The sequence below is a fragment of the Rhipicephalus sanguineus genome, chromosome 10 (assembly GCF_013339695.2).
Source record: "Rhipicephalus sanguineus isolate Rsan-2018 chromosome 10, BIME_Rsan_1.4, whole genome shotgun sequence".
Classification (NCBI taxonomy): domain Eukaryota; kingdom Metazoa; phylum Arthropoda; class Arachnida; order Ixodida; family Ixodidae; genus Rhipicephalus; species Rhipicephalus sanguineus.
Window position 1 is genome coordinate 39,436,634 of NC_051185.1, and position 23,372 is coordinate 39,460,005.

Genomic DNA, 23,372 nt, shown 5'->3' on the forward strand with positions numbered 1-23,372 from the left:
CTCTTCCAGTTCCTCTGCGCGCTAAACAAGTTTGTAATTAATTACCTACCCGTCTAATCTTCAAAGCTAGTAACGCTGAACAGCTACAGATAAGTGCCATTATCATCTGTGAATCAAATGTGGCTAAACATTGGGATGGCATGGCAGCCTTTTATTATGTTTAGTTATTTGAGAGTGCCATTTTGTTTCTTGAGGAATGCACAGATGCAAGCAAAAGTTCGAGAGAGAATGGCACCAGCACTAACTAAAAATTTACTCTACTCCACGACACAGAATCACTTCAGCCCGTTGTGTCAAATACTCTTGTATAGTACTGCTTGATTATGGCCACTGCATAGAGGCAGTGAAGAAACATTTTTTCGTGTTACAACTCCAAACTCTTGCCAGCAACTATGCAAGAGCAAAGTTTGCTAGACATGTTATTTCTGGCGTAATGCTTGAAACATGAAGGACAGAGTAAGAGACAGATGAGTGCCAAAGTGCACAGCATGCACGGATTGCACTATGAAGCGACTATGAATTGTTTCAATACATTGTACCAGCTAAACATGTACATAGGCTGTGCTGTGTTATTTCAGCGAGCCTGTGGAGGCCGCAAAAAAAAAACTTCACGGCGGGATGTCTCCAATTGTACGTACAAGAGTAAAGCACGCAGAGAACAGTGTCAGCTACATACGAAGTGTCTTCAGCTGCTGTCCAGCATGTAATTTGCTGTGTGGGGTCTGAAAGACAGCTGAAGGGCTTCAATGATGCAAGAACAAAGCATGCTTGCCTGACAGCCATGACTGATGAGGCTCTTTCGGACTTTTGCTGTTTTGTTTTCTTGAACTTAAGAATGCTGCTTGCCCATCCTAAAAGTACTTAATTACAATACTCAAGCTTTCCAGTTATTTTTGTAAGGTAAAGTATGACAAGTTGTCCGATTACCATGATGATGTAATGTTTCAGACACGATCGGATTTGTGCAGTCTAATGGACATCGTAACACTAGCATCACAAGGATAAACATCCTGAAGGTGCGGAACGGTCTGTGAAGGATTTCGTAGTCAAGGCCTTCAAATCAATTTAGATTACACACCGAAAGCGTAGTACCCACATTTTTGCATCTCAGCCCCCATCAAGATGCAGTCACTGTGGCCAGGAAGCTAACCCATTAATTTTTTTGCTTGGCAGCAGACTGCTGAGCCCAGTTTTTGAAAATTTTTCCAAAACTTACTCTATCAAAGGACCGTGTGCACTTTTTATCTTGGAAGTATCGGCACTTGTCAAGTTTTTTTGGCTACTTTATAGTCTTGTGCTTCATTTTCAAGAGCGTATCCTGAACCTCTGGAGTTATACATGTAATTAGGTATGCAGTGCATGTGACACAGGAGAGAACCCAAAAGTGCAGTGCGTGTTTTAAATTATTGTTTCATCTTCAGTGCAGTTACAGCACTTGGAACAAGACAGAAAAAGGCAGGACTGTTCTCACACGTTGCACTGTTCATCTTGTTCCTAGGTGTATTGAAGACTGAACAACAAATCCACTCTGTGCTTCTACTACACATAAGCGATTGGCATTTTGGCCAGGTTCTGACCTTGTTGAACCCCTCAAATGCCTCTCAACTTGCTGGGTGTGGTATAATTACAACGCTAAGTCCGACAAGCGCATCATTCAGCCGGAAGCAAAGCAAGGTTTTTCACAAAAACAGCACACAGTTCTGTTGTTGAGCTCAGCCAACAAGTTTTTTATTTGCTTTTTTTTGTCCTTTCAGTGCTTCTCCTAGGAGACGCAACAAAATTAATGTAATAATAAAAACAAAAACCACAGGGATAACACCTAAAGCTTCTTCAGTCACTCAACTAGACTTCACTATTCTCACTCGCGGGACACCGAAAAAAAAAAAAAAACAGTACAGGGCGTTACATGTTTCAAAAGTCCCCAATGAGAGAGACTACACACATTCATGGGCGCTCGCCACGTGACGAGCTGTATAAAGAAATACTGTGAAAAACGAGAAAGAAACGGTCCTCAAAATGCAAACTTAACAGGTTTCGCTATTTGGTAGTCCCGATGTATGGTCGAAGACTTGCTTTTCACTCTCCCCTGACTAAAAAAAAAACATGTGGAGTGGGGTGCGTTTGTTGGGCCTAAGCAGCTGAAAGTGTTGCACCGGCGTTCAGAGGTCGATCAACTTCGGCGATCACGCCGAAAGGTCGAGCCCGAGTCCGAGCTTGTGTCCTCCCTGGTTGAAGTTCTTGCCGTCCAGCATGGTGGAAAGGGTCAAGCTGATGCCCGGTCTCAGACGGTGCGTGAACCCGAGCCCGATCTGACCAGAGTTGTTCACCTTGGCGCGAACCGAGGTCTCCATGTCGAGGTCGTAGACGCAACCCAGGCCGAAGCGGGTCGCGTTCGTGCCAGCGGTCCAGGCCAGCTGGACTCCCGTCTGCAACTGCGGGTTCACCCGCTGAAACACGGACCCCGCGAACTCTTGGCCGTCGTTGACGTTCGTGTGCAGGACGAAGTCGCCCGCCTGGTAACCCACGGCGAAGTTTGTCTTGCTCAGTCGGTTCTTGGTCGTGTCGAAGGAGACCTGACCGCCGGCGAGCCAGCCCTGGTAGTGCAGCACGGCAGCCCCGTGCACGACCGGACCTGGAGGTCCCAGATCCACGTCTCCGTTCAAGTGGACGTTCTCGAGCTTGTAGGCCGCCTTCAGGGCTCCCGACTTCTTGCCCGTCTGGGGCGCGAAGTTGGCGTGGAAGGCGACTTTACAGCCGCGTGCGAGCTTCTCCTCCGTGCAGATCTCGGTCGAGAGCGTGTTATCGGTGTTCCACTTCTCCTTGAGCGTCAGGCCGTACTCGGGAACCTTGTACTTGGTCTCCAGCGAGGCGTTCACCTTGCCGGTGTCATTGAGGCTGGTGCCGCTCACGTTGAATTCGACGCCCGTATGGGTGGTCGACTTGCAGTCGAGCTTGACGACGCCGAAGTGGTAGTTCTTGTTGAACAGGTCGCGAGCCTGCTTGCCCAAGTCTGCGTAGCACGGTGGGGCCATGATGAGGTCTTTTTTTGATGCGGCGTGGAAGGCGGCGTGCAAGGCCTGAGATGGCGATGTGTAAGCCAAAGATGGACGGCGAGGAGAGAGAAGAAAGCAGCGTCGTTGCGCCTCAGACGCGGCTTCGTACGCGTGATGTGCTGTCGCGTCAGCCTCCTTTTATCTCCTCGACGTCGTGTCGCCAACGACCGGCAAAATCCTGATGAAGAAGCTTGAAAAAGTGCCGCTGAAAGCAGTGTGCTTTGGTAGAAAACCAAATAGTTTTTTTTTACCTCGTTCTAGCACTTCCACAAGAGTCAACAAGAATACGGCTACCGTTTACTTGCAACAAACGTCTCGCTGCATATTTATCACCATTTATCACCTTAGTTTTATTCGCGTCAATGAGGAATGAGCACATACACGCCACGCTACTGCTCTAATTCATTATCATCATGTCAACGCAAGTGTCGACGCGAGCGCTGCCTCTTGTGTCTGGTAGTTTTTGCTATTCATTTTCAACAGCCTCTGCAATCGGTGCTGCTAGCGCCAATCACGGAGGCTACGCACTTTCGGATACTTTCGGTGCGTAAATGGTGCACTTACTAAAGTCGGTTTATAGGACGCACCGGCACATACATTTTGCTGGGGCAACGCTGGCTGGGGGCGTTGGACTTGCGCTTGCGGTCGCTTCCTGCTGCCCTTATTTATTAACAACGTCGTTACATTCAAGTTACGTTATGTCTATCAAGTGACTGAGAGCAACCGACATAGATGGCGAATGCTGAGCATTCTGCGAGGAGCGCGTGCTGACACTTTTTAAAGGGAACGTCATAGAACGCTACTTTTTAGCGAGCAGACGCTCGTTTGCCAAGAGCTATGGACGTGAACGCGCTGGAGGCCGAAGCCAAGGCGACGGCGATCAAGCACATCGTCACGATGCTTCAGGTGCCCGAACAGCTGGAAAAAGTGCAGCAGTACAAGAAGCGCGTGAGCCGCAAAAAGGCGTCCGTCGAGGCTATGCTAAAAACGGCGCTACAGTCCCAGCTCGACGGCTTCCGCACGGCGCTGAACCTGCAGAAGTCCATCCCGGACGACCTGCTCGAAGTACAGCGCAACCTCAACGAAGACGTCCAGGAAATCTTCAAGTCACTGCCAGGGCTCACCGAGCGACTGCAGGTACAGTTAAGCAACCGTTCTAAAAGAGTAGCACTTTAGGGGACCGGCTTGTCCACGTCCACTGTCACGCGCTGGTCAATACAGGCCTAAAACAAGGCTAACAATGCTCATAACCAGTGCAAAATAAACTAACGAGGTCAAACAATATAAACCACAGAAATAACCAAGAATTAATCGCAATGATTTACCTGAAATTCGCAAAAAACGCTTCTGAAACATCCGGTTGATACCCGCGCCGCGCATGAGAGGGCGCCACCGCCTCGGCAAGTGCGCGATTGACGAAGCGGTGACAAGCGCCAAGGGAATCGCTGGGTTGCCCGTGCTGCGCGCTTCAACTTTCATGGTAGTGGAGCTGCATTAAGCGCAGGATTTAGAACTACATCAAGAGCTACACAAGGACAACATTTTGTTAGTCATCGGAGTGTCTGGCAACTCTTGGCGGCACCATACAACTATCTATACAACTATCAGAGACGGCTCGAGGACGTCTTCTTCCTGACATCTAGAAGACTTCTTGCACTTGGCGGGCAAGAGACTTCTTGATAGCCATAAGCCACAAGTAGTATGAGTGACCAGTGGGATCAGTTTATTAGAAGTTCTTTAAGCTCATGCACCTACAGATGTGTTCCCATGTCCTGAAGAATGCCATCCATCTAAAATCATCTCGTGCACGGCAGGCGACCTTCCACCGTGGCGAACATTAGACTCCAATGAACCGGGATCCCATATGACACAACCCGGAATAAGAGATTGTTAGTTTCAGGATTTTTGCTTTAAAAGAACATTCGGGATTAATTGATCTCACAGCCCTATGACTGAGATCACATTCGTTTGCCAGTCCACACTGCCAATTACGAACAAAAAGCCATGACGTTAATTCACTCAAGTGGCCAGCGGTTACTTGCTGTCATGTCTTCGATCTTTGACATCCTCTTGAAACACAGGCACACATGCATAGTTGAGATCCGAGTACTGTGTGTCTTAATTAGATAACACCTTGACATTGCGATGTAATTAACAGAAAGTGCTTAGACATGGAAACCTTAGCATTGTCGGTGTAGCTTAAAAAAGCCTTTAAGCTCAGCATATTCGGCATGGTCGACGCGTGAAGTGACATTCTGCCATGCGAGTCATGTGAAAGGGAGTTTCAAGTGGCTAGATTATTTGTTACTGGCAGCTGTGAAGGAAAGTGACAGTGACACCAGAAAAAGAGAGAGGAAGTTAAATTTTTCCTGTTTAATTGTAATGTGCAAATAAAAAGGGAAATTAAAGTACATGAAGCGAGAACTTGTTGCAGGTGGGAACCTGTAATGCACATCTACAGTTGCACATCCACTGCTTTACAAATTAAGCACTGCAATTGAGTAAGAAAATTTTTGTGTAAGCACTACGATGTTTTAACCCCTTAACTGCTTTGGACGAGCAGAGCTCGTCCTGCCCAAACTGTCCCCAAACTGCTTTGGACGAGCAGAGCTCGTCCTAGCGGAATAGGTACTCCCCTCTAGCGGAATAGGTACTCCCCTAGAGGCGCTCTTCTACAGCTTAGATTGCGTGTAATCCACCAGATGGCAGCATTTACATGGCAATTTATTTTTCTCCTGCGGAAAGAGCGCGTTTTTTGTATGAAAAGATGGGTTGCGGTGGCGGGCACCTATGCATAACTGGCTCGTCAACACGAAAAGAGGCTTTTCGTTTTCGTCATCTTCTTCGAGTGATCATTCGGATACAGATGTTTATCTTGTGTCTGGAAGTGAAGACAGCGAAGGCGGTGAATTGAGCATCTCCTCCGGTGATGATGAAAACAGCTCGGAAGCGAACATCGCGAGTGCTCGCCAGTGGATCCTGCTTGATGCGGACAATCCTCCTGTGAAGCCTCCTCGCTTTCCATTCTTGGTCATTCCAGGCAAGACTTTCAACTTGTCATTGCCAGATGACCTTATGGAATATATTCAGCAGTTTCTTCAAATGTGCTTCGTTTGCTCTCGGGAAGCGAGGAGAAAACGGGAGAAAATTGAGAAAGGAAACTCGCTTTTGGTGCAGGAGCTGCAACAGGCCCCCTTGCGTTATTCCGTGTTTTGATTTGACTAAGTATGTGGTACAAATATTTTTTTAACATCGACTAGCTATTTTTTAGTACAATCAGATTCGAAATCAGCAATAAAAAAAATAGGCACTTTTGGTTGGGAATTTTTCAAAAAAATAAAGCACTTAAGGGGTTAAAGACACTTGCAAAGATCTGCATGCTGCACCTTTTTCTTTTTGTCTGTAAATGAAGAGCACAAAACATCAGCACAAAAAAGGAAAAAAACGAGGATAAGAAAAACGACACACACAGGACCCTCGTTGTTTCCTGGTCTCATTTCTCAACATGGATTACCAATGCACCTGAGCGTTAACCCTCGCTAAACTGACAGGTCTCAGAAACATGCAAGTTTCGAGGCCTGTTTAACACCAAGCTTCGTGTCATCTGCACATTAAAAAACTATTAAATTGCCGAAATTGATGCAATGAAGAATTGATGAACAGGAAATGTTGCTAGACGCAACATTTTGACAAGTGGACTTGTCTTCATCAAGCAACTGTTTTCCTTAGAAGTGTTTATGTGTAACCTTTGCTCACTCTTCCCCAACCTCAAAGGCAGAGGAGGAGAAGAGAAAGCATGCGCTGCTAAAGAAGGCAGTTGCCACGTTGATGAAGACAAGTCTAGTCATCAAAATGTAAAGGCTCGTTCACACTGACGACTAGCAACGGTCGTGCAACTAAGTTAGTCACAAATGGCTGTTTTGGTTGCAACGCGACTGTTTTGGCTGAGCCAATCGCTGCTTGATTTTTCAGTCTCGCAACTGCAGTCACAACGCTCTGAGCCAATCACATGCGCAGAAACGGGACGTGAGCTTATTTTATGGGGCAGTGGCAATGCAAGCTGTGTACAGGATAACATGCCGCCAGCGGGGACCGGCGGTCCCTGCCAGCGGCATGCTATCTTTTCGTCCACTTTACTTTCTTCACATTGATATCCTAATTACTACAAACAACATCCCTATACTTTCCTTGGCATTACTGTCTGTTAGTTCTCGTTAATATTGCGTTTAACCAACTATAGTGTTATCACCCTCAATTTGAATACACTTCACTCTCTCTCTCTTTCGGAACATTCATTCATTTACTCTGCGTCACTGCAGGAGGTGAAAGAAGAGAGCATCCGGCACTCTCAGTATGGCGCAGCCATCGAGAACCTGAAGCACATCTTCAACGTGCCGGGCAGCGTGCAGAAGACGCAGGAGCTGATTGCCAACGACAAGCTGCTGCACGCCCACCAGGCCCTGTCGGAGCTGGAGAACTCGCGCGACGACCTGCTCTACGAGCTGCACAAGCTGCCCAGCCAGAGCGTAACGGACCGCAACATGCTCAAGCAGTACTTCGCGGACGTAGAGAAGCTGTCGGACGACCTGGGCAAGCAGATCTGGCTGGTGCTCAAGAGGACACTCAACTCGGTGCGCAAGGAACCGCAGGTGGGTGCGAATGCGCAGGAGTCTGTACTGGCACCGTACGGTTGATTCATTTTGTGGTACAGTTCTTGAGAATTCATTGTCTCGAAGTGCCACCGCCGTGGCCCAGTGGTTGCAATACTTGGCTGTTGGCTTAAACGTTGCGGGTTCGTTCCCGGCCACGGTGGTCATATTTTTGATGGAGGTGAAATGCTAGAGGCCCATGTGCTGTGTGATTTCTGTCCACGCTAAGGAACCTCAGATGGTCGCAATTATCCAGAGCCATCTACTATGGCGTCTCTCACTGCCTGAGTTGCTCTGGGACGTTAACCCTTTTGCGGTCCGTTGTCAGGTCCCTCCTGACAACTCAGCACGACCACAGTGGCTCGTGGTCGGGCACTGCTCGACAAGTTCTTTCGTGGTTGATTCACGAGCGCGTTTTCTCAGTGCATTATGCGTCGTCTCTAAATAATTAAGTAAACTTGTTTTAGTTGAGCTTTGATTTCTTTAGTTTCAGACCGGAATGAACGGAAGGCGGGTAAAGGTTTCGGACCACAAAGGGTTACACCTCGTAAGAGGACATTGTCTCGAAGTGAGAAACAGAAAAAAAAAATGCAAACTGGCACTCTGTGGGAGGACGTGCAGTCACCTTATTTACATGAACCTGTGATGCATACAATAAAAGGTTTGTCTTGACCTGTGTCACTCATCAACGCATCCACAGGTGGTGGTGACCGCGCTGCGCATCATCGAACGCGAGGAGCGGCGCGACCAGGCGGCGCTGGAGCGTCAGAAGTCCTCGGGCGGTTTCCTGCCACCGAGCAGACCCAAGCAGTGGAGGAAGCGTTGCTTCGAGGTGGGGCTCTTGAATCGGCATCCCCATTGGCTTAACCTAAGAAAAAATAGAGTATTCGGGGAGTACTTTTGCCACGAAACAATAATCGTTGTCTCGCTTGCTCATGTTTCCTTTCCTGAAAACTCAACTCTCGCTACTTTCCGATCGAGAATGCCTTGTTGTGCTGCTAGCACGCACGCCATTCATGACCTGAAAGTGCCGGGATCGTGATGATAAGTGCAAGGAAAGCACACGGCATACATGACGATTTTAGTTGCGTGGCAGGAATGCTCCCCAAATACTACGTTTTTTTCTTAGAGCGTGAGCGAGACTTGTGTGGGTATAAGAGATGTCAAGTACACCAACTCAAACCTCACTACGACAGTCACATCTGCCATGGAAATAACTTCGTTATATCCGAAAATTTGTTATAAACGTGTATTTGTAACACTGTATCTATTAAAGACTATTCTTCATTCACTTCGTTATAACCAATAGTTTGTTATATCCGTGTTCGTTATATCGAGGTTTGAGGGTAGTCTTTGAGGAAGACCTGTCACTGCATTCCACATGCGCTGATACAAAATCCTCAGCAGAGTTCTTAAACACTTTGGACATTATATTCAGACAAGATCCTGAAGCACGCCGAGACGTCGTTAAAAAAGTTATCGTGGGCATCTGAAAATACTGCGTAGTTTCTTTGTCTGTGCTTCGCCTTCCTTATTGCTCCGTATGTGCTGTGCAAGTGTGGATCAAATATAAATTAAGCGTTCATCTACTGTCTCACAGATGTTGTGTGCTCAATGTTGACATGAACAAAACTGAGTTTTGCCTTTTATGTCATGCGTAAAAGTACTTTTTTATTTTTACAAAATTTAATGTTTACAGATTGACAGGTGTGTAGGTAAGTGTGGAAATTCTGTTTTTCTCAGTTAACTTGCCTGTGAAAGCCCTTTGGCACCTTTGAGTTGCTGCCCCAAAAAAGTTTAAGTATTCACAGGCTTCATTTCGTTACTGTAGACAGTGCACATCGAGACACAGGAATTGTCAACTAATTGCAAAGATTTCAATTTATCCATATCAAGCCAAGGAAACCATATGGGATGTTTTGTAGTTGTCAATTTAAGTGTAGTGATTAAGAAATAAGGAGGAAATGAAAGTAAATGAGGAAAACGACTTTCCACAAGTGGGGAGCAAACCCATAATCTTTGCATTATGCGAAAGAGCACAGAATGACTGAACCCTTTACATCAAAATGGTGGTAGCCAATTGGACTCGCTTCTAGATGTTGATGTGGGTTGCTCGCTGCATCACATGTGAAGAGCAGTGAATGCCTTTTTTTTTTATTAACAAGCACAGTTAATAAGTTTGCTTATTACTAGTTCATATAGTTATAATAATCACTAACGTGCCTTCCCCAAAAGAATATAGTCAGCAGCCCACCATTTAACACCCGCAGTGGATCCTGTTGTAGAGGTGGACTTAATCCCGAACAACTCGTTCGACAGGTACTGGAGAGTGCGGTTGAGGACCGCATCGAAGGCAACCAGTTCGAGGACCGTCACGAGAACAAGATGTGGCTGGTGCGACACCTGGAGGTGACACGGCAGATCGTCCTGGACGACCTGAGGACCGTCAAGACTGTCTGTGCTCCCTGTTTCCCGCCAGAATATGACATTTTCAACAGGTATGGGCGCTCACTTTAGACTCCGGAGCAGAATGCATGGCGGGTAACACTGTTGGAGCTCATGGCTCATGTGAGCTACCAGTACTGTCATGAATGCCTCTTAAGTTTCACGTCCTATCATTATCCATTTGACAACTGTCCGTGTAAGAACAGAAATCCAGAAAGTTGGAATTAATTCTCACTGTGGCATCTCTTCACTAGTACTCTTCACTGTGATACTTCTGGTAGCTTTAGTGGTGCTTTGGGACACTTAAAAGCACCATGAACCTATGATATTTTACTAAGGATTTGCACACTTCCAACTGTAAAGTTTTCTTTCTGAAAACTGTGCAGTTGAAGGAAATTTCGTCCTAGTCTACGGGTTTGAACGTTAACCATTGCCTTTCTAGGACAGTTGTTCTGCCATTTAAACCAGCGGGAAGCTAGCAGACATAAAGCCAGGGAGAGAACTTCCTCCATTTGTGAATGTCCACAGGAATGGTCTGCTAATACTCTCATACTCTCCAGCGTCTTCCAAAATGGCCTTCCTTGCTCTATCGATTGATTGATTGATTGATTGATTGATTGATTGATTGATTGATTGATTGATTGATTGATTGATTGATTGATTGATTGATTGATTGATTGATTTTTGTTACTCTTTATCACTCAAAGGCTTTATAGGGAGGAGGGACAAGAAGTGTTGGCAACTGTCTTGAAGTTCTTGGGGTTTGAGATGGAAATGATGATGGCAGAAAAGAACAGAGTGGGTCAGGGAACAAACATGTGTTACGGACATCTTAGTCAAAATCAAGAAGAAATGGGCAGGGCATGTAGCGGGAAGACAAGATAACCGATGGTCATGAAGAGTAACAGAATGAATTCCAAGAGAAGGCAAGCGCACAAGGTGGAGGCAGAAAATTAGGTCGGCAGATGAGATTAACCCTTTGCGGTCCGTTGTCGGGCAGCGCCCGACAACGCAACACGGCCGTAGCGGTCCGCTGTCGGGCCCCGCCCGACAAGGGTGTTCGTGGTTTAAATTTTGCTGTTTTCTCACCGCGAGTCGCGCGCATTTTTTGTATACATGAAGGGCCATCTCTTGAGGAATAAGTGAGCTTTGTTTGTTGAGGTTTTACTTTTTTGACACTAGGGTGCAGCACTATGATCAGCACGGGGCCTAGAGCGTACCCACTCGCGCGCGCGGTTCGCTGAGAAGCATGGCCACGTTTTCACCGCGTGCGTTTTACGGCGGTGCTTTTAGCGAAAGCGAGGATGACTTTAGTGAGGAAGAGAATTACGTGCCTCCACCAGACAGTGATGACAGTGATTCGACAGAAGTGAGTGACGAAGACGACGACGGCGGCGGTGGAAACCTGCAGTAATAACCCTGGCCTGCACACAGGGGAATGCTTTGAGCGGTATCATACGTTGCCCAAATATCACTAAAAGAGTTGCCTGCAGAATGCAGGAGCAAAAATAAATATCCTGTGCGTTTCTCTTCCACAGCTTGTGTTTTTATTCGCGGCGCCAGAAACTGGCGAAATAGTTTCGGACCGCTAGAGCCGGAAAGTGGGTAAAGGTTTTGGACCGCAAAGGGTTAAGAAGTTTGCGGGGATAACGTGGTCACAGCAGTCACAGCACCAGGTTGATTGGCGAAACACGGAATTGGCCTTTGCCCTGCAGTGGGCATAGTCAGGCTGATGATTATGATGCTGGTGCGGAGGTGGTTCCAGTCTGCAGTGCCCTTGGAACAAGCAAGTCAAGAGTAAACATAGATGTGACACCTTACCTGTCTTTGCTGTTTTTGTCCTGTGGCAGGTACGTGCGAATGTACCACAGCTGCCTGTCACGCCACCTGCAGAGCATCATTGCCAACGAGCTGGAGGGCAACGAGTACATCACGGTGCTGGGTTGGCTGACGGTGTACACAAGCGAGGAGCTGATGGGCCACCCGGACCTGGCCCTGGAGACCCACTCGCTGGAGCCCCTGCTGGGCCGTCAGGATGTGCAGCAGCTGATCGACAAGTACCTGGGCACACTGGTGGCCAACTACCAGGACTGGCTGCGCAACGCGCTCCAGTCAGACGTTAAGGATTGGCACCGTGAGTGCGAGCCAGACATGGACAGCCGAGGCTGCTACCACACCTCGGCGCCCATGATCGTCTTCCAGATGGTCGACCAGCACCTGCAGGTGATGTGGACAGGCCCCTGTTGTTGTCGTCATCATTGGCGTTCTTATTGGATGGTGCTGGTGTTGTAGTTATTTTTTATCATGTTGTTAGTATTGTAATAGTTGTTGAAGCACCATCAGGTCACCGACAACTACTGGTGATGGGAATGTATGAACGCTAGTAAGGTATCCTTTTGGTTGTTAAAGAACCTCAGGTGGTCAAAATTTTTGGAGCCCTCCACTACGGCGTCCCTCATAATCATGTCGTGGTTTTGGGACGTTAAACCCCAACAATAAAAAAAAAATATCCTTTTTGTTTAAAGGGCGAGTAAACAACCTCACAGTCCGAAATTGTGATGAAACGATAAGTGCACACTCGTACAATGTGAGCATGCTTCCGCAAGAATTTTGCGAATAACTGCTGTTATAAGGAAGTTACAAGGTACAGAACAAACCGAAACATCTTCTGCAGGTTTTGGTTTCTCGCTCGGCCTTCCCACCCTTCTCTGCCGCAGAGAGAGTTAGGCGTAGCCCATTGCCCTGACTATGCCCACTTCAGCAATGTAACACTGCATCAGCAATTACATCATCAACTTTCTCCTACACGTTAAGCAATTATAAAAATATTGCTGGGAACGCATCATGTTTAGTATTCATTGTGCCGATTCCAGAGAGCACCAAAGAATAACAAAAAGAGAAGAAAATTTGCAATTTGAGAGGGTTTTCTCGCAAATAATTTGGGACGCAAAGGGTCACAGTGGTCTTGTGAATGAACTCCAGGTCGCCAAGACAGTGGGTCCCGACCTGGTGCGCAAGGTGCTGACCATCAGCCTGGAGCAGACGACAAAGTTCGTGGCGTCGTACATGGAGGCGGTGACCGAGTTCCGGGACCGTCACTTCGAGGACCGCAGCGTGCGCGAGTATTTCACCCACTACGTCATCGCCGTGGCCAACAACTGTCTCCAGTTCCGGCAACTCTTTGAGAAGTCCTACAGCGACTGCTGCAGCGGACAGGGCGCCCTGGCCAAGGGGGACAACGAGGTGTCACAGGTGGGTGTCGTACATTCCCACCTTCTTTCACCCAGTTGCACACCCAGGTGAAGAGCTTCCTACGAGAATTATGGGACACCGCCGGGGACGATTGTCCCTTGGCGACGGTTGCCCCCGGCAACACTTGTAATGGCTGCAAGGGACACTAAAGACAAACAATATTTTATGTCAGAGCGAAAGGTCAATGCTTAAGGATGTCTAAAATGTCGACGTTACACACAGCTGTACACATGGACTGCGCCACCAATGGGATGTTCTGGAAAGCAAGCCCGACGACGTAGCAGGGCCTCAGTACAATTAATCACAAGTACTTAAACTACCCATGACAAAAAAGGACATTTCAGTGTATTAAAAGACTGAATAAAATGTAACTTGTGGGTTTCAGTCTTATTTATGCAAAGAGCTTCTTGGTGTTACCCTTGAGAATGACGCGAATTACATTTTTGCTAGGCTTTATTTTACTTCGCTAAGGCCCCTTGCTTTGCTTCTTTGGCTATTGAGCATGCAGTAAAGCGCAGACATGGCGAATGATACGTTGGAAGACGCGGAGGTGGGCAGTTTGAATTGCTATATGTGACTACTAAATGTGATTTTATTTCGAACTAAGCATTTCCTTGGCGCGAAAAAAGCAATAAGAGATTTCTGGAATGCTATTGCAACAGTCCATGTTCACTTAATATTTGCCTTTAGCGTCCCTTGAACGCATAGGGAGCCTGTGCTTTCCATCCTGCAGGCTATCTGCAGTGGGTACAAAGATTGTCCAGCCGTAATGGCTGGTCGCTTTGTGCGCCGTCTTCTGATGCACCTTGTTCTGGCAGTTGTGTCATCCCAAATACTTGGAAGTCGAAGAAGAAGAAAACATTTATTTGCAGCGATGCGTCGTCCACGTCGCTGTTCTACGTACGGCACTCGTGGAATTAAACGCGTCAATTTAGGGCTATGTAACGCGCACACTTTTCACTTCTGCAGCCTTAAAGGGACACTAAAGAGCACAACGATTTTTGTCACATTAGTAAAGTACTCTTTCACGATACCAAAAACACCACGCTTGCTGCGAGAAGACGCTTAGTAAGCGAGAAAACGCGAAAAAACAAAATGTGAGTGGTGACGCCACCTTGAAGTTTCCGCACCATTCGCCGTGACGTCACATGTTTTGACGGTGCCTACTAGGGACTTTGTAGCTCCTAATTGGTAAAAATGAAGTACATTGTCCTCTTAGGGGGCCATAAACTTAACATACCAAGTTTGGGGTAATTTTGTTGAGCCAGTGGCGCCAAAATACGATAAATACACATTGCAATCCGTGACGTCACGCGGGGAGATTTCAGTGCGAAATTTAAAAATGAAACTTTGAACTTGATTTTCTCCTCTATTAATAAACCTATGATGGCGAAATTAACGACATTAGAGTTCTCAGAGCACAATTTATCGATCTAAACCGATTCATGGTTTCTCTTTAGTGTCCCTTTAAGAGATTACTAATTAGCCTCCGAAGTGGTCCAGTAGTTACGGTGCTCGGCTTCTGACCCGAAGGTAGCCAGTTCGATCCCAGCTGTGGCGGTTGCATTTTCGATGGAAACGAAAACGCTAGAGGCCCTTGTACTTTGACTCAGGTGCACAATAAAGAACCCCAGGCGGCCAAAATTTCCTGATAATAATAACAATAATTGTTCGGGTTTTACTTCCCAAAACCGCAATATGATTATGAGGGATGCCGTAGGGGAAGGCTTCGGAGATTTTGACCATCTGGTCTAGTGTTTTTTAACGTGCACCTAAATCTGAGTACATGGGCCTCTAGCATTTCGTCTCCACCGAAATGCGGCCGCTGTGGCTGGGATTCGATCCCGCAGTCAAGCACCATAACCACTAGATCACAGTGTCGGGTCAAAATTTCCTGAGCCCTCCACAATGGCATGCCTGGTAATCCTATCATGGTTTGGGCAGGTAAAACCCTAGCATTTATTAATCATTGAATTAAGGAATTTGTAATTACACTCAAACCTCATTATAACGAAGTTACACCTTACACGAAAATACCTTCGTTATATCCGAAAATTCGTTATAAGCGCCTATTGCTAACACTGTCTCTATTGCAAGACTATTCTTCATTTACTTCGTTATAACCGATATTTCGTTATATCCGTGTTTGTTATATCGAGGTTTCAGTGTATTGAGGTCCTTGTTGCAGGTCTACCACCGGCTGCAGCAGAGCCTGGAGCGACTCCAGGAGCGCACCCTGGACACGCTGCGCGACGAGCTCTTCCTGGACCTCAACAAGGAGCTGATGGACGTGATGACACGCAAGTGGCTGCTCACGGGACCCAACATCATCGACACGGTCTCGGCCACGGTCGAGGACTACTTCCGCGACTACGCCCGCCTGCTGCCCAAGAACCTCGAGACGCTGGCCGTCAAGGTGCAGTGGGCGCTGGCCCGGTGCTACGTGCATGCCATCCTGCAGCGCAAGATCACCTTCAAGGTGGGTTCCGCGTCAAGGTGACTCTGTAGGAACGAGAAGATGTATTTGGAGAGATTGTGTTGATAAATGCACATGGACCAGTTGATTGTGCTTGGCTGCAAAGAGAATGAAATGAATGCATTGTCATGCCCCCCTTCAGTTGGCTCTGCCATAGTTGGGGCAGTATTCTGGTTTCCGCTGTTGGCTTTAGCGTTGTGCATGTTGGCGAGCACGACCGGGAAGGGACGCGACGTTCCTCCACCGCCACAGCGCACAAAGGCGCTACGGCCGGGTTCGTTGACTCTGGCATGGCGAAGAAAAGGCACTCGAGGCAGGTTGTCAACAAACACAGTTTTATTAACCCAAGATGCAGCACAGTGCGACAGTCACGAGATTGCGGGCCATACAGGGCTAACCCCGCAAGACCGATTGGGTACGCTTGCCTGCGGCGCTATGGCTATCACACAAAGGGAGCAACTGAGCGCATGGACGAGAAGTCGCCTGCTAAGGCAATGCGTGGACCTCTAGTTGTAGGCCTGAGAGCATCTCTGCGCAGAGACCAAGCGCCAGCCAGAAGCGAGTTCGGGTGGAGAAGGCAGCGCGGGAGCTGTCACTGGCAGCCAATGAGGACGGGCATGGCACAGTGACGCATGCTGGTGCGATGTGCAACGGCATGCTCGACACCGGTGAGAGGGCAGCATGGCTTGCATTAGGAACAAAGCTCAGCGCTGTGCACATGGCTGCCATGACCGTGACGGCATTGTGAACTCGATTTATGCGTTTACTTGAAATGTTAAAAAAATATCGGAGGAGGTTTAGGGGCCCTTTAACTGCTGTTTTGGGGCACGAAATTAGCAGGTCTCAGCTTGATTTTGTAGCAGAGTTCGGAAACGATTAGACAACTCGAAACACGTGGACACTGAACGGCAAACCACTGGCTTACAAATCACAGGTCCGTATTCCAGATGTGGACGAATTCCTCATTAGCTGGGGAGGATTCCTCTCTGGTAAATTTGCGTGGCTTTGGTCATAGCTGTGTGTGGAATAGAATATCTTGGGTGAAATAGAATTTCTGCCTTGTGCTTTTTTTTTTCTTCTACGAGGGGTTCGCAGTTGTACAAATGTAGTACCTGCTCACCTGATCACCTGGGAGACGTACAATAACAATGACACAACTAACATTGCAGGGTTACGAGGAGCGTAAGGATGCGGCTGAGAAGATCAACCGGGAGAGCGACAAACTTACCGAGTTGTTCAGGAAAGCCACACCACCATCAGCAGGTGAGGAAGCATAAGTAGCTCATTGTACGTTCGTGTACAATTGAAATACGAACAAATTGTAGTTAATTAAAACACATTCTTTTGTCCTTGTTTTTGCCAGTACACTTAATGTGTGGGATGCTATCATCCCCTGTAATGTCGTTTTCACTTCATGGTGCACCCGCGTTCAGTTGGCTTGAACGCCGCCGAGCGAGAGATGGTGCTGTGCTCGCGCGGTGTAAGGTTAGCACGGTGGCGCCAGCAGCGCCACCTGGCAGGAGCGAGGTGATGCGGACGGTTAAGGAATAGCTTTCTCTTTTCGGGTTTTGATGTGGTTGGCAACGGACGGCTCTCGGGGAGGTTCGTGGGTGCAATACCGCTGCTCGCGCCCGCGGACTCCTCATGGTGAATCGGACGTCAGCGACGTGGTGTTCGTGGTACGTTGTATGGTTTGTGTTGTTCTGTGTGTTTTTATTGGCTTTGTGTTACATTATTTCTCATGTTACTAGTTATTAAATTCTGCTGGCGAGCTCGCCGTGATGTAAAAGCAGTTAATAAATGTCCACGTGTTCGTTTGTTGCGCAACGGCGTGACTGTGTCCGTTTGTTCCACGAGTGTGGATATTCTTCGGACCCCACAAATGTCAGTATGATTTCGGCTTGTACGCTTGTCGTGATGCCTGAACCATGTTTGGCGACCACACACTTAGTAGTCAGAGATATTGCTCTTGAAATTTCACTCATGAAAACGTATTTTGTAATTTCTCATTGGCGTTTAATTTGTGACTCTATGTCGACATTGTAGAACAGATGTAAAAGCAGTGTGTTCAGAGCACCTGCTTTTCCTGCGACTGTAGATGTGTGCATTTGCATTGCAAAAGGGCTTTGTACCTTTTTCTTTCATTTTAATGTGGAGCATTAAATGCGAAGTAAACTGCGGCTTCAGAAGCAGTTTTTTGGTGTGCAAATACACACTTCCCGAGACAAGATTTGGGAACAAGAAAACTCTAGTGAGATAGAGTAAGACAAACAAACTATCTTATAAAACTGTAATTGGGGTGTAATATACTCAGAAGATAAATTGAATTTGGAAGGGATTTTGGAAGATTTGTGTGAAGCCTGCTATATTTACCAATGCTGTGTATAATGTTTGTTGACGTTGGCTATGCGCTGTTGTGACAATGTAACTAAATAACACATGGGTACTACACTTAAACCTCATTTATAACAGTCGCATTCGACACGAAAATAACTTCGTTATATCCGAAAATTCGTTATAAACGTATATTTAAACCACTGTGTCTATTACCAAGGCTAATCCTCATTTACTTCGTTATAATCGATAATTCGTTATATCCGGGTTCGTTATATCGAGGTTTGAGTGTATTGCGCCTCTGACTCACTCCATTGAGGTGCTTCACTCACTGTGACTGTTCCCCTTGGAGGAATTCACTGTTACATCTCCAGATGGCTGTAACTATTGAGATAAACTAAGTAGCATGTGTCAGTAAATATTTCACAGGAGTCTCAGGTTTAGACATCCGAGACTCCAATATCGCTGCTAAGCCAAATGTAATATTTTAAGTAGGAACGACTTGTTATTCTTAAAATGCGTAATATTTACTTTAGCGTAAAAGATGTACGTGCAGTTCAAATGGAAACCACATGGCACAACTCTCTTGCACGGGTGAACGGCATGCTGCATTTCTCTATGTGGAGCTTGTAGTTATTGTTTCGTTGTAACAGACTATAGTTGAGTACACTGTGACCGAAAGAGTTGTTCGAGTGACTTTGTTTTGTCTCCTCAGCGAGTTCGCGCAGGGGCGGCAGCATGAGCTCGTCACACGGTTCCTCGCCGCTGGACGCGCTTCCGCTGCTCGCGGAGGTGATCAAGATGAAGGACACCAGCCTGCTCAGCCTGGAGGTGTCGGGGCTCATCAAGCGCTACCCCGACATCTCGGGCGAGCACCTGCAGTCGCTGCTTTTACTCCGCGGCGACATGTCGCGCAACGAGGCGCGAACCCTGGTGGCCGAGATGCGCTCGGACGACCAGCCTCACGGCATCGGTGCGCCCAAGAGCGTCTTTTCCGAGATTGTGTTGACGTAACTTTCTTCTACGAGATGTATTCGAGCAAACTAATTCCGGTGCATCCGTGTGTGTGTGCGTGTGTACAAGTGAAGAAGCGTGTTGGACTGGGGCTGTTCATTACTTCCTAACAACGGAATTCAACCGCACTTAAGACACGACGATGCGAAGATGACTGATGTAACGACACCAAGAATCGTAAATCGCGAAGCCAATGTGGTCACCATTGATTGATTGAATCCTCAGCAGTATGGGCTATACCCACTCTGGGGGGATTGGCCAAGACTGTGTGTCGTAACATTTCTACAATAAATTAAAGAATGCTTAATGATCAAAAAATAAAGAATGAATAAATAATAAGAACAACAAGAGAATCGCAGCCAGTATATCAACGAAACTACGCAATTATTGTGCAATTGCACAAGCAGACCAGACAGCTGTATTAATCTGACTGGAACAATTTCGAATGGATGCGTTAGATTTTAACAAATATTTTTAAAATTACTGTTTATTATGTTTCCTTTTCCTCCTCTCCCTGCAAGAACTGTACTCTTGTGCGGTCTCCTCCCTTGCAACTGATATGGTGCAGTGTCTGTCATGTTCAAGGGTCGCTAAATGGAGAAAAAGAAAACACTGCAGAAGACGACAAAGGGTTAGGTGGAGCAACAAAATTAGAAAATTTACAGGCTTAAAATGAATTAGGCAAGCACAGTGATCATTTGGAGAGGCCTTCGTCCTGCAGAGGGCATAAGACAGGCTCACGATGATGATGAGTAAATTACCCTTCCACAATACCAAAAAATGTCACTTTGCCCCAAGAAGATTCTTGGTAAACCAGAAAACGCATAAAAAGCAAGCACAGGTAATGACACCATCTTCAAGTCCCTGCGAGAATTCACCACGACGTCACAGATTTTGACAGCCATGTGCTATGGCCCGTATAGTTTTTTTATTGGTAAAAATGATTTGTATTGTGTTGTTGCTTTCCTCTGTGCATGGCTCATACCCAATGCAGGGGATTGGTTGAGTAGTGGGTGAATTTTTTCAATAGATCCAGTAGATAGATTCAGATGTTAAATTAAGAAAATGGAACTTTTACTTGTTTTCTCTTCTAATAACAAACTTATGATAGCGAAGTTAAACGGGTCATGAAGCACCCCTTGGGCTTGTTGAAAAAACACATCCTGCAGAAAGCTGACACGGCTATGAACTGCTCAGCCAAATATTGCAGTCGTGCGTGCCACGTAAAGGCTACAAGCGGAACGCGAAGTTGCCGTTCGCTCAGGCGCCCTCTTTTCAAACGGAGGCCGCTTCTCACTCTCGTCGGTGGGCGGGGCGTCTGCCCGTTGACGTCGCGATCTGCATCTCCACGTCGCAAAAGACACAGCATCATCATTGGCCGATAGCCGACATATATTGAGAGCGGTGTTCGGATGAGATGCGCTTCTTGCCACGGGGTGCCGCCATTTGCTGGCGCCGCACTCCTCTGTACACGGTAGCCGCACTCGCGCACACGAATCACAGCGGGAGAGCGATCGCGTTTCATGATGCGCGCTGACGTAACTTCTTACCCCCATGCCATTCCTCTCTGTGTAGCTTCCAGTGCGCTCGTCGGCACGAGAAAAGAGAGAAAGCGCTGAGAGCGTGCGCCAAACCCTGTAACTCTACTCGTTCTTGACGGATTCGAGAAATTTTTGCGGCAATCGATTCGGGAGGCAGTAAACTCCGATACTGAGGTCATTAGATCTTTACTTGGAAAAGTGGTTCATGACCCCTTTAACAGTAGGGTTCTCAGATAATTTCACTCTAAGCTAATTTAGCATTTCACTTTAGTGTTTTCTTTGTCTCATCTTAAGTGCAGTTCGATTCCACTGTTGGGTACTACAGAGCGAAGATCCATTGAGTCAAAGTGTGGAGCGTTGAGTGTGGAGCAATAACTTTCAACAGCACACTACTAATTCTCTGCGCTAAAGAGACGTTGACAATAAATAGCTAATTCAAACAGTTCAATGAAATGTGTTAGTGGCTGGTAGCGCACATGCCATTGCATCCATATTTTTTCACAGCACTTTGTTAAACTGGGTCGAATGTTCAGTTTGCTATCGTCTAGTTTACCGTGTTGCTTTTGTCGAGCATAACCAAGTAAATATAGAAAGTCTTTTGTCATTTTCAGAGAGTGAGAAACGTACACTCCTAACGGATATGAGATACAACGAAAATATTTGTGTTGTGTGCTATGGTGTTCGGTGTTCATACAAGTGAGCCATTACGGACAAATTTTAAGGATGGTCTGAAGAGAAGCAAATTTTGATGTAAAGGCCCATTTGAAACTACCGTTGAAACTTGATTTAACGAAGCGATGAGGACGCTGGAATTATTTCGTTAAATTGGGAATTTAGTAAAATCAAGAAAGGGATTTCTTGGTCCTTCAAAATCTAAAACTAACGTAGCCACACCCAAGCGCTACCACAGCATTATATTTGTTGGCAATCCATGCCTACTCATCGGAAATGAGAAGTCCACGAGAGCGGCCCAGCCATAAGAGGCACCATGCCTGGGTGGTGCAGGCCGGGTAGATGGCCACGTGAAGTTATGATCAGCTATTGATATGCAATGACGCGAAGAACAAATGCAGTCACTGTGTGAGCAGGCTGAGAGAGAAAGATTGGAGGCGATGACCAGTGCTATTTGTCACATAAACTATGAAATAGCCAAAGCAACTGCCGTTGCCTCTAGCGCCATCTGTATGAACGCTACCAGCTCTCGAGTCTATTGTTCCGTGCATTTGTGCGCCGTGCAGCCTTGTCAAAGCAAAGCTAGGACAGTACCTATGGCACCTAGACATTTAACGTGGTAGTGTTAGAGCACACACTCGACGAAAAACCCGTCTTGGTCAGAATTAGAAGAAAATCGCAGCGTTTTTACTCAACCTTTTCAGGAAAAACTTCGTTAAATTGGGTTTGGTGGCCGAATTAGTTTATTGATTTGGGTTGATGGCAACACTGAAACCTAGGGGCATTTGCCGGAGACCGGAATATTCTTTAGATCGAGAACTTCGTAAAATCGGGTTTCGTCAGATCGAGTTTTAACTATAATGTTTAATGTTTGGGAATTGGTCACATCGGTTGATGGAGCTGCATTCTGTCGAGTCACGCATGTACGACAATCCACCATGCACATTTGCCGCATGCCAAACCTCAGAGCAACGCTGTACGCTTGACAAACGACCTGTTGTAGGGAATTTTCAGGTACTAATGCATTCAGACCACAAGTGAAGTGAGAAAAAGATTCATGCATTATAAAAGCTCTCCTGTGGTTGATTTTGTCAGAGACAAAGCAGCATGGATCGTATCAAGCTGCGACAAACATTGCAAGGACGTTTTTTTTTTGCAGGGTCTAGAGTGATCCTAGGTCTGTGTACACGGATCTATAATTAACGCCCGTTTTCTTATTTTGAAGCTTCTTTGAGATTTGTGTGTTTCTTTTTATTTATGTTGTATGTGCACGAGATCATGCACCACGCCTAATATATTGTTCGTGCTCATTAAAACACTCCCTGTGCAAATGTTTTATGAAACTGACATTCAAAGACATGCTCCTTTGTGAAGAGCAGTTTCTCTCTGGATAAGTAGAATTTTCACGCCGAATAAAAAGAATGTTTTCAGTCAGTCTCTGGCAACATGTATACCAATCTTAGAGAACAGACTTTTGGGCTAGCTGGTTTGTTACGTTCATTGATGCCATAGCACTGATAACACCACAGACAGTGCCTGTCCTCTTTCTGTGGTCCCTGTCTTATCAGCGCTATGGCTTCAATGGTCAAAATAGAATGTTTTCGGTCAGTCTCTGGCAACATGTATAACCAATCTCAGTGGTCAAAATTTATTGGAAGCGCTCCCACTATGCTGATCGCAATTGGCTCTTCTGTGGAAGCCGTGGAAGGGATCCAATCACAGTAAAGCCAGGACCAATGGTATTCAGAACTGCTGTCTCTGATCGAGTTATAATATTCTTGCGTTTTCAGGGGGGGGGTGGCATTGAACATGGTAACCACTAGCACCTGGCAAACACTACCTTGACTTGATACTAAGTTTGGCTATGCATTACCCTTTAGTAGTTTATTTGCAGTCACAAACTAAACAAATGCATAGAAGATAAGGGCACCATCCT

General features: G+C 46.6%; 2 protein-coding genes across 2 annotated transcripts; one reads left to right on the forward strand and one right to left on the reverse strand.

The window, feature by feature from the left end:
- Positions 1–1,698: 1,698 nt before the first annotated feature.
- On the reverse strand, positions 1,699–3,158 carry LOC119371713 (voltage-dependent anion-selective channel protein 2). Its single transcript, XM_037642169.2, has one exon. It carries the CDS (start codon positions 3,030–3,032, stop codon positions 2,184–2,186), a length of 849 nt encoding a protein of 282 aa, XP_037498097.1. The 5' UTR covers positions 3,033–3,158; the 3' UTR covers positions 1,699–2,183.
- A 484-nt stretch (positions 3,159–3,642) lies between these two features.
- Positions 3,643–22,870, forward strand: LOC119371710 (exocyst complex component 3). The gene is made up of 9 exons (XM_037642166.2): positions 3,643–4,190; positions 7,373–7,702; positions 8,403–8,534; positions 10,022–10,200; positions 11,998–12,370; positions 13,130–13,399; positions 15,588–15,878; positions 17,045–17,138; positions 18,925–22,870. The coding sequence occupies exons 1-9, from the start codon at positions 3,891–3,893 to the stop codon at positions 19,221–19,223; spliced, it is 2,268 nt and encodes a 755-aa protein (XP_037498094.1). The 5' UTR covers positions 3,643–3,890; the 3' UTR covers positions 19,224–22,870.
- The last annotated feature ends 502 nt before the right edge of the window (positions 22,871–23,372 follow it).

What these genes read in the sequence shown, in the direction of transcription:
- LOC119371713 (XM_037642169.2), bottom strand. Translation starts at nt 3,032, where the DNA reads ATGGCCCCACCGTGCTACGCAGACTTGGGCAAGCAGGCTCGCGACCTG.
- LOC119371710 (XM_037642166.2), top strand. Translation starts at nt 3,891, where the DNA reads ATGGACGTGAACGCGCTGGAGGCCGAAGCCAAGGCGACGGCGATCAAG. An exon ending in TGGTCGACCAGCACCTGCAG is followed by an intron (nt 12,371 to 13,129) that starts GTGATGTGGACA and finishes AATGAACTCCAG; the next exon opens with GTCGCCAAGACAGTGGGTCC. An exon ending in GGGACAACGAGGTGTCACAG is followed by an intron (nt 13,400 to 15,587) that starts GTGGGTGTCGTA and finishes TCCTTGTTGCAG; the next exon opens with GTCTACCACCGGCTGCAGCA.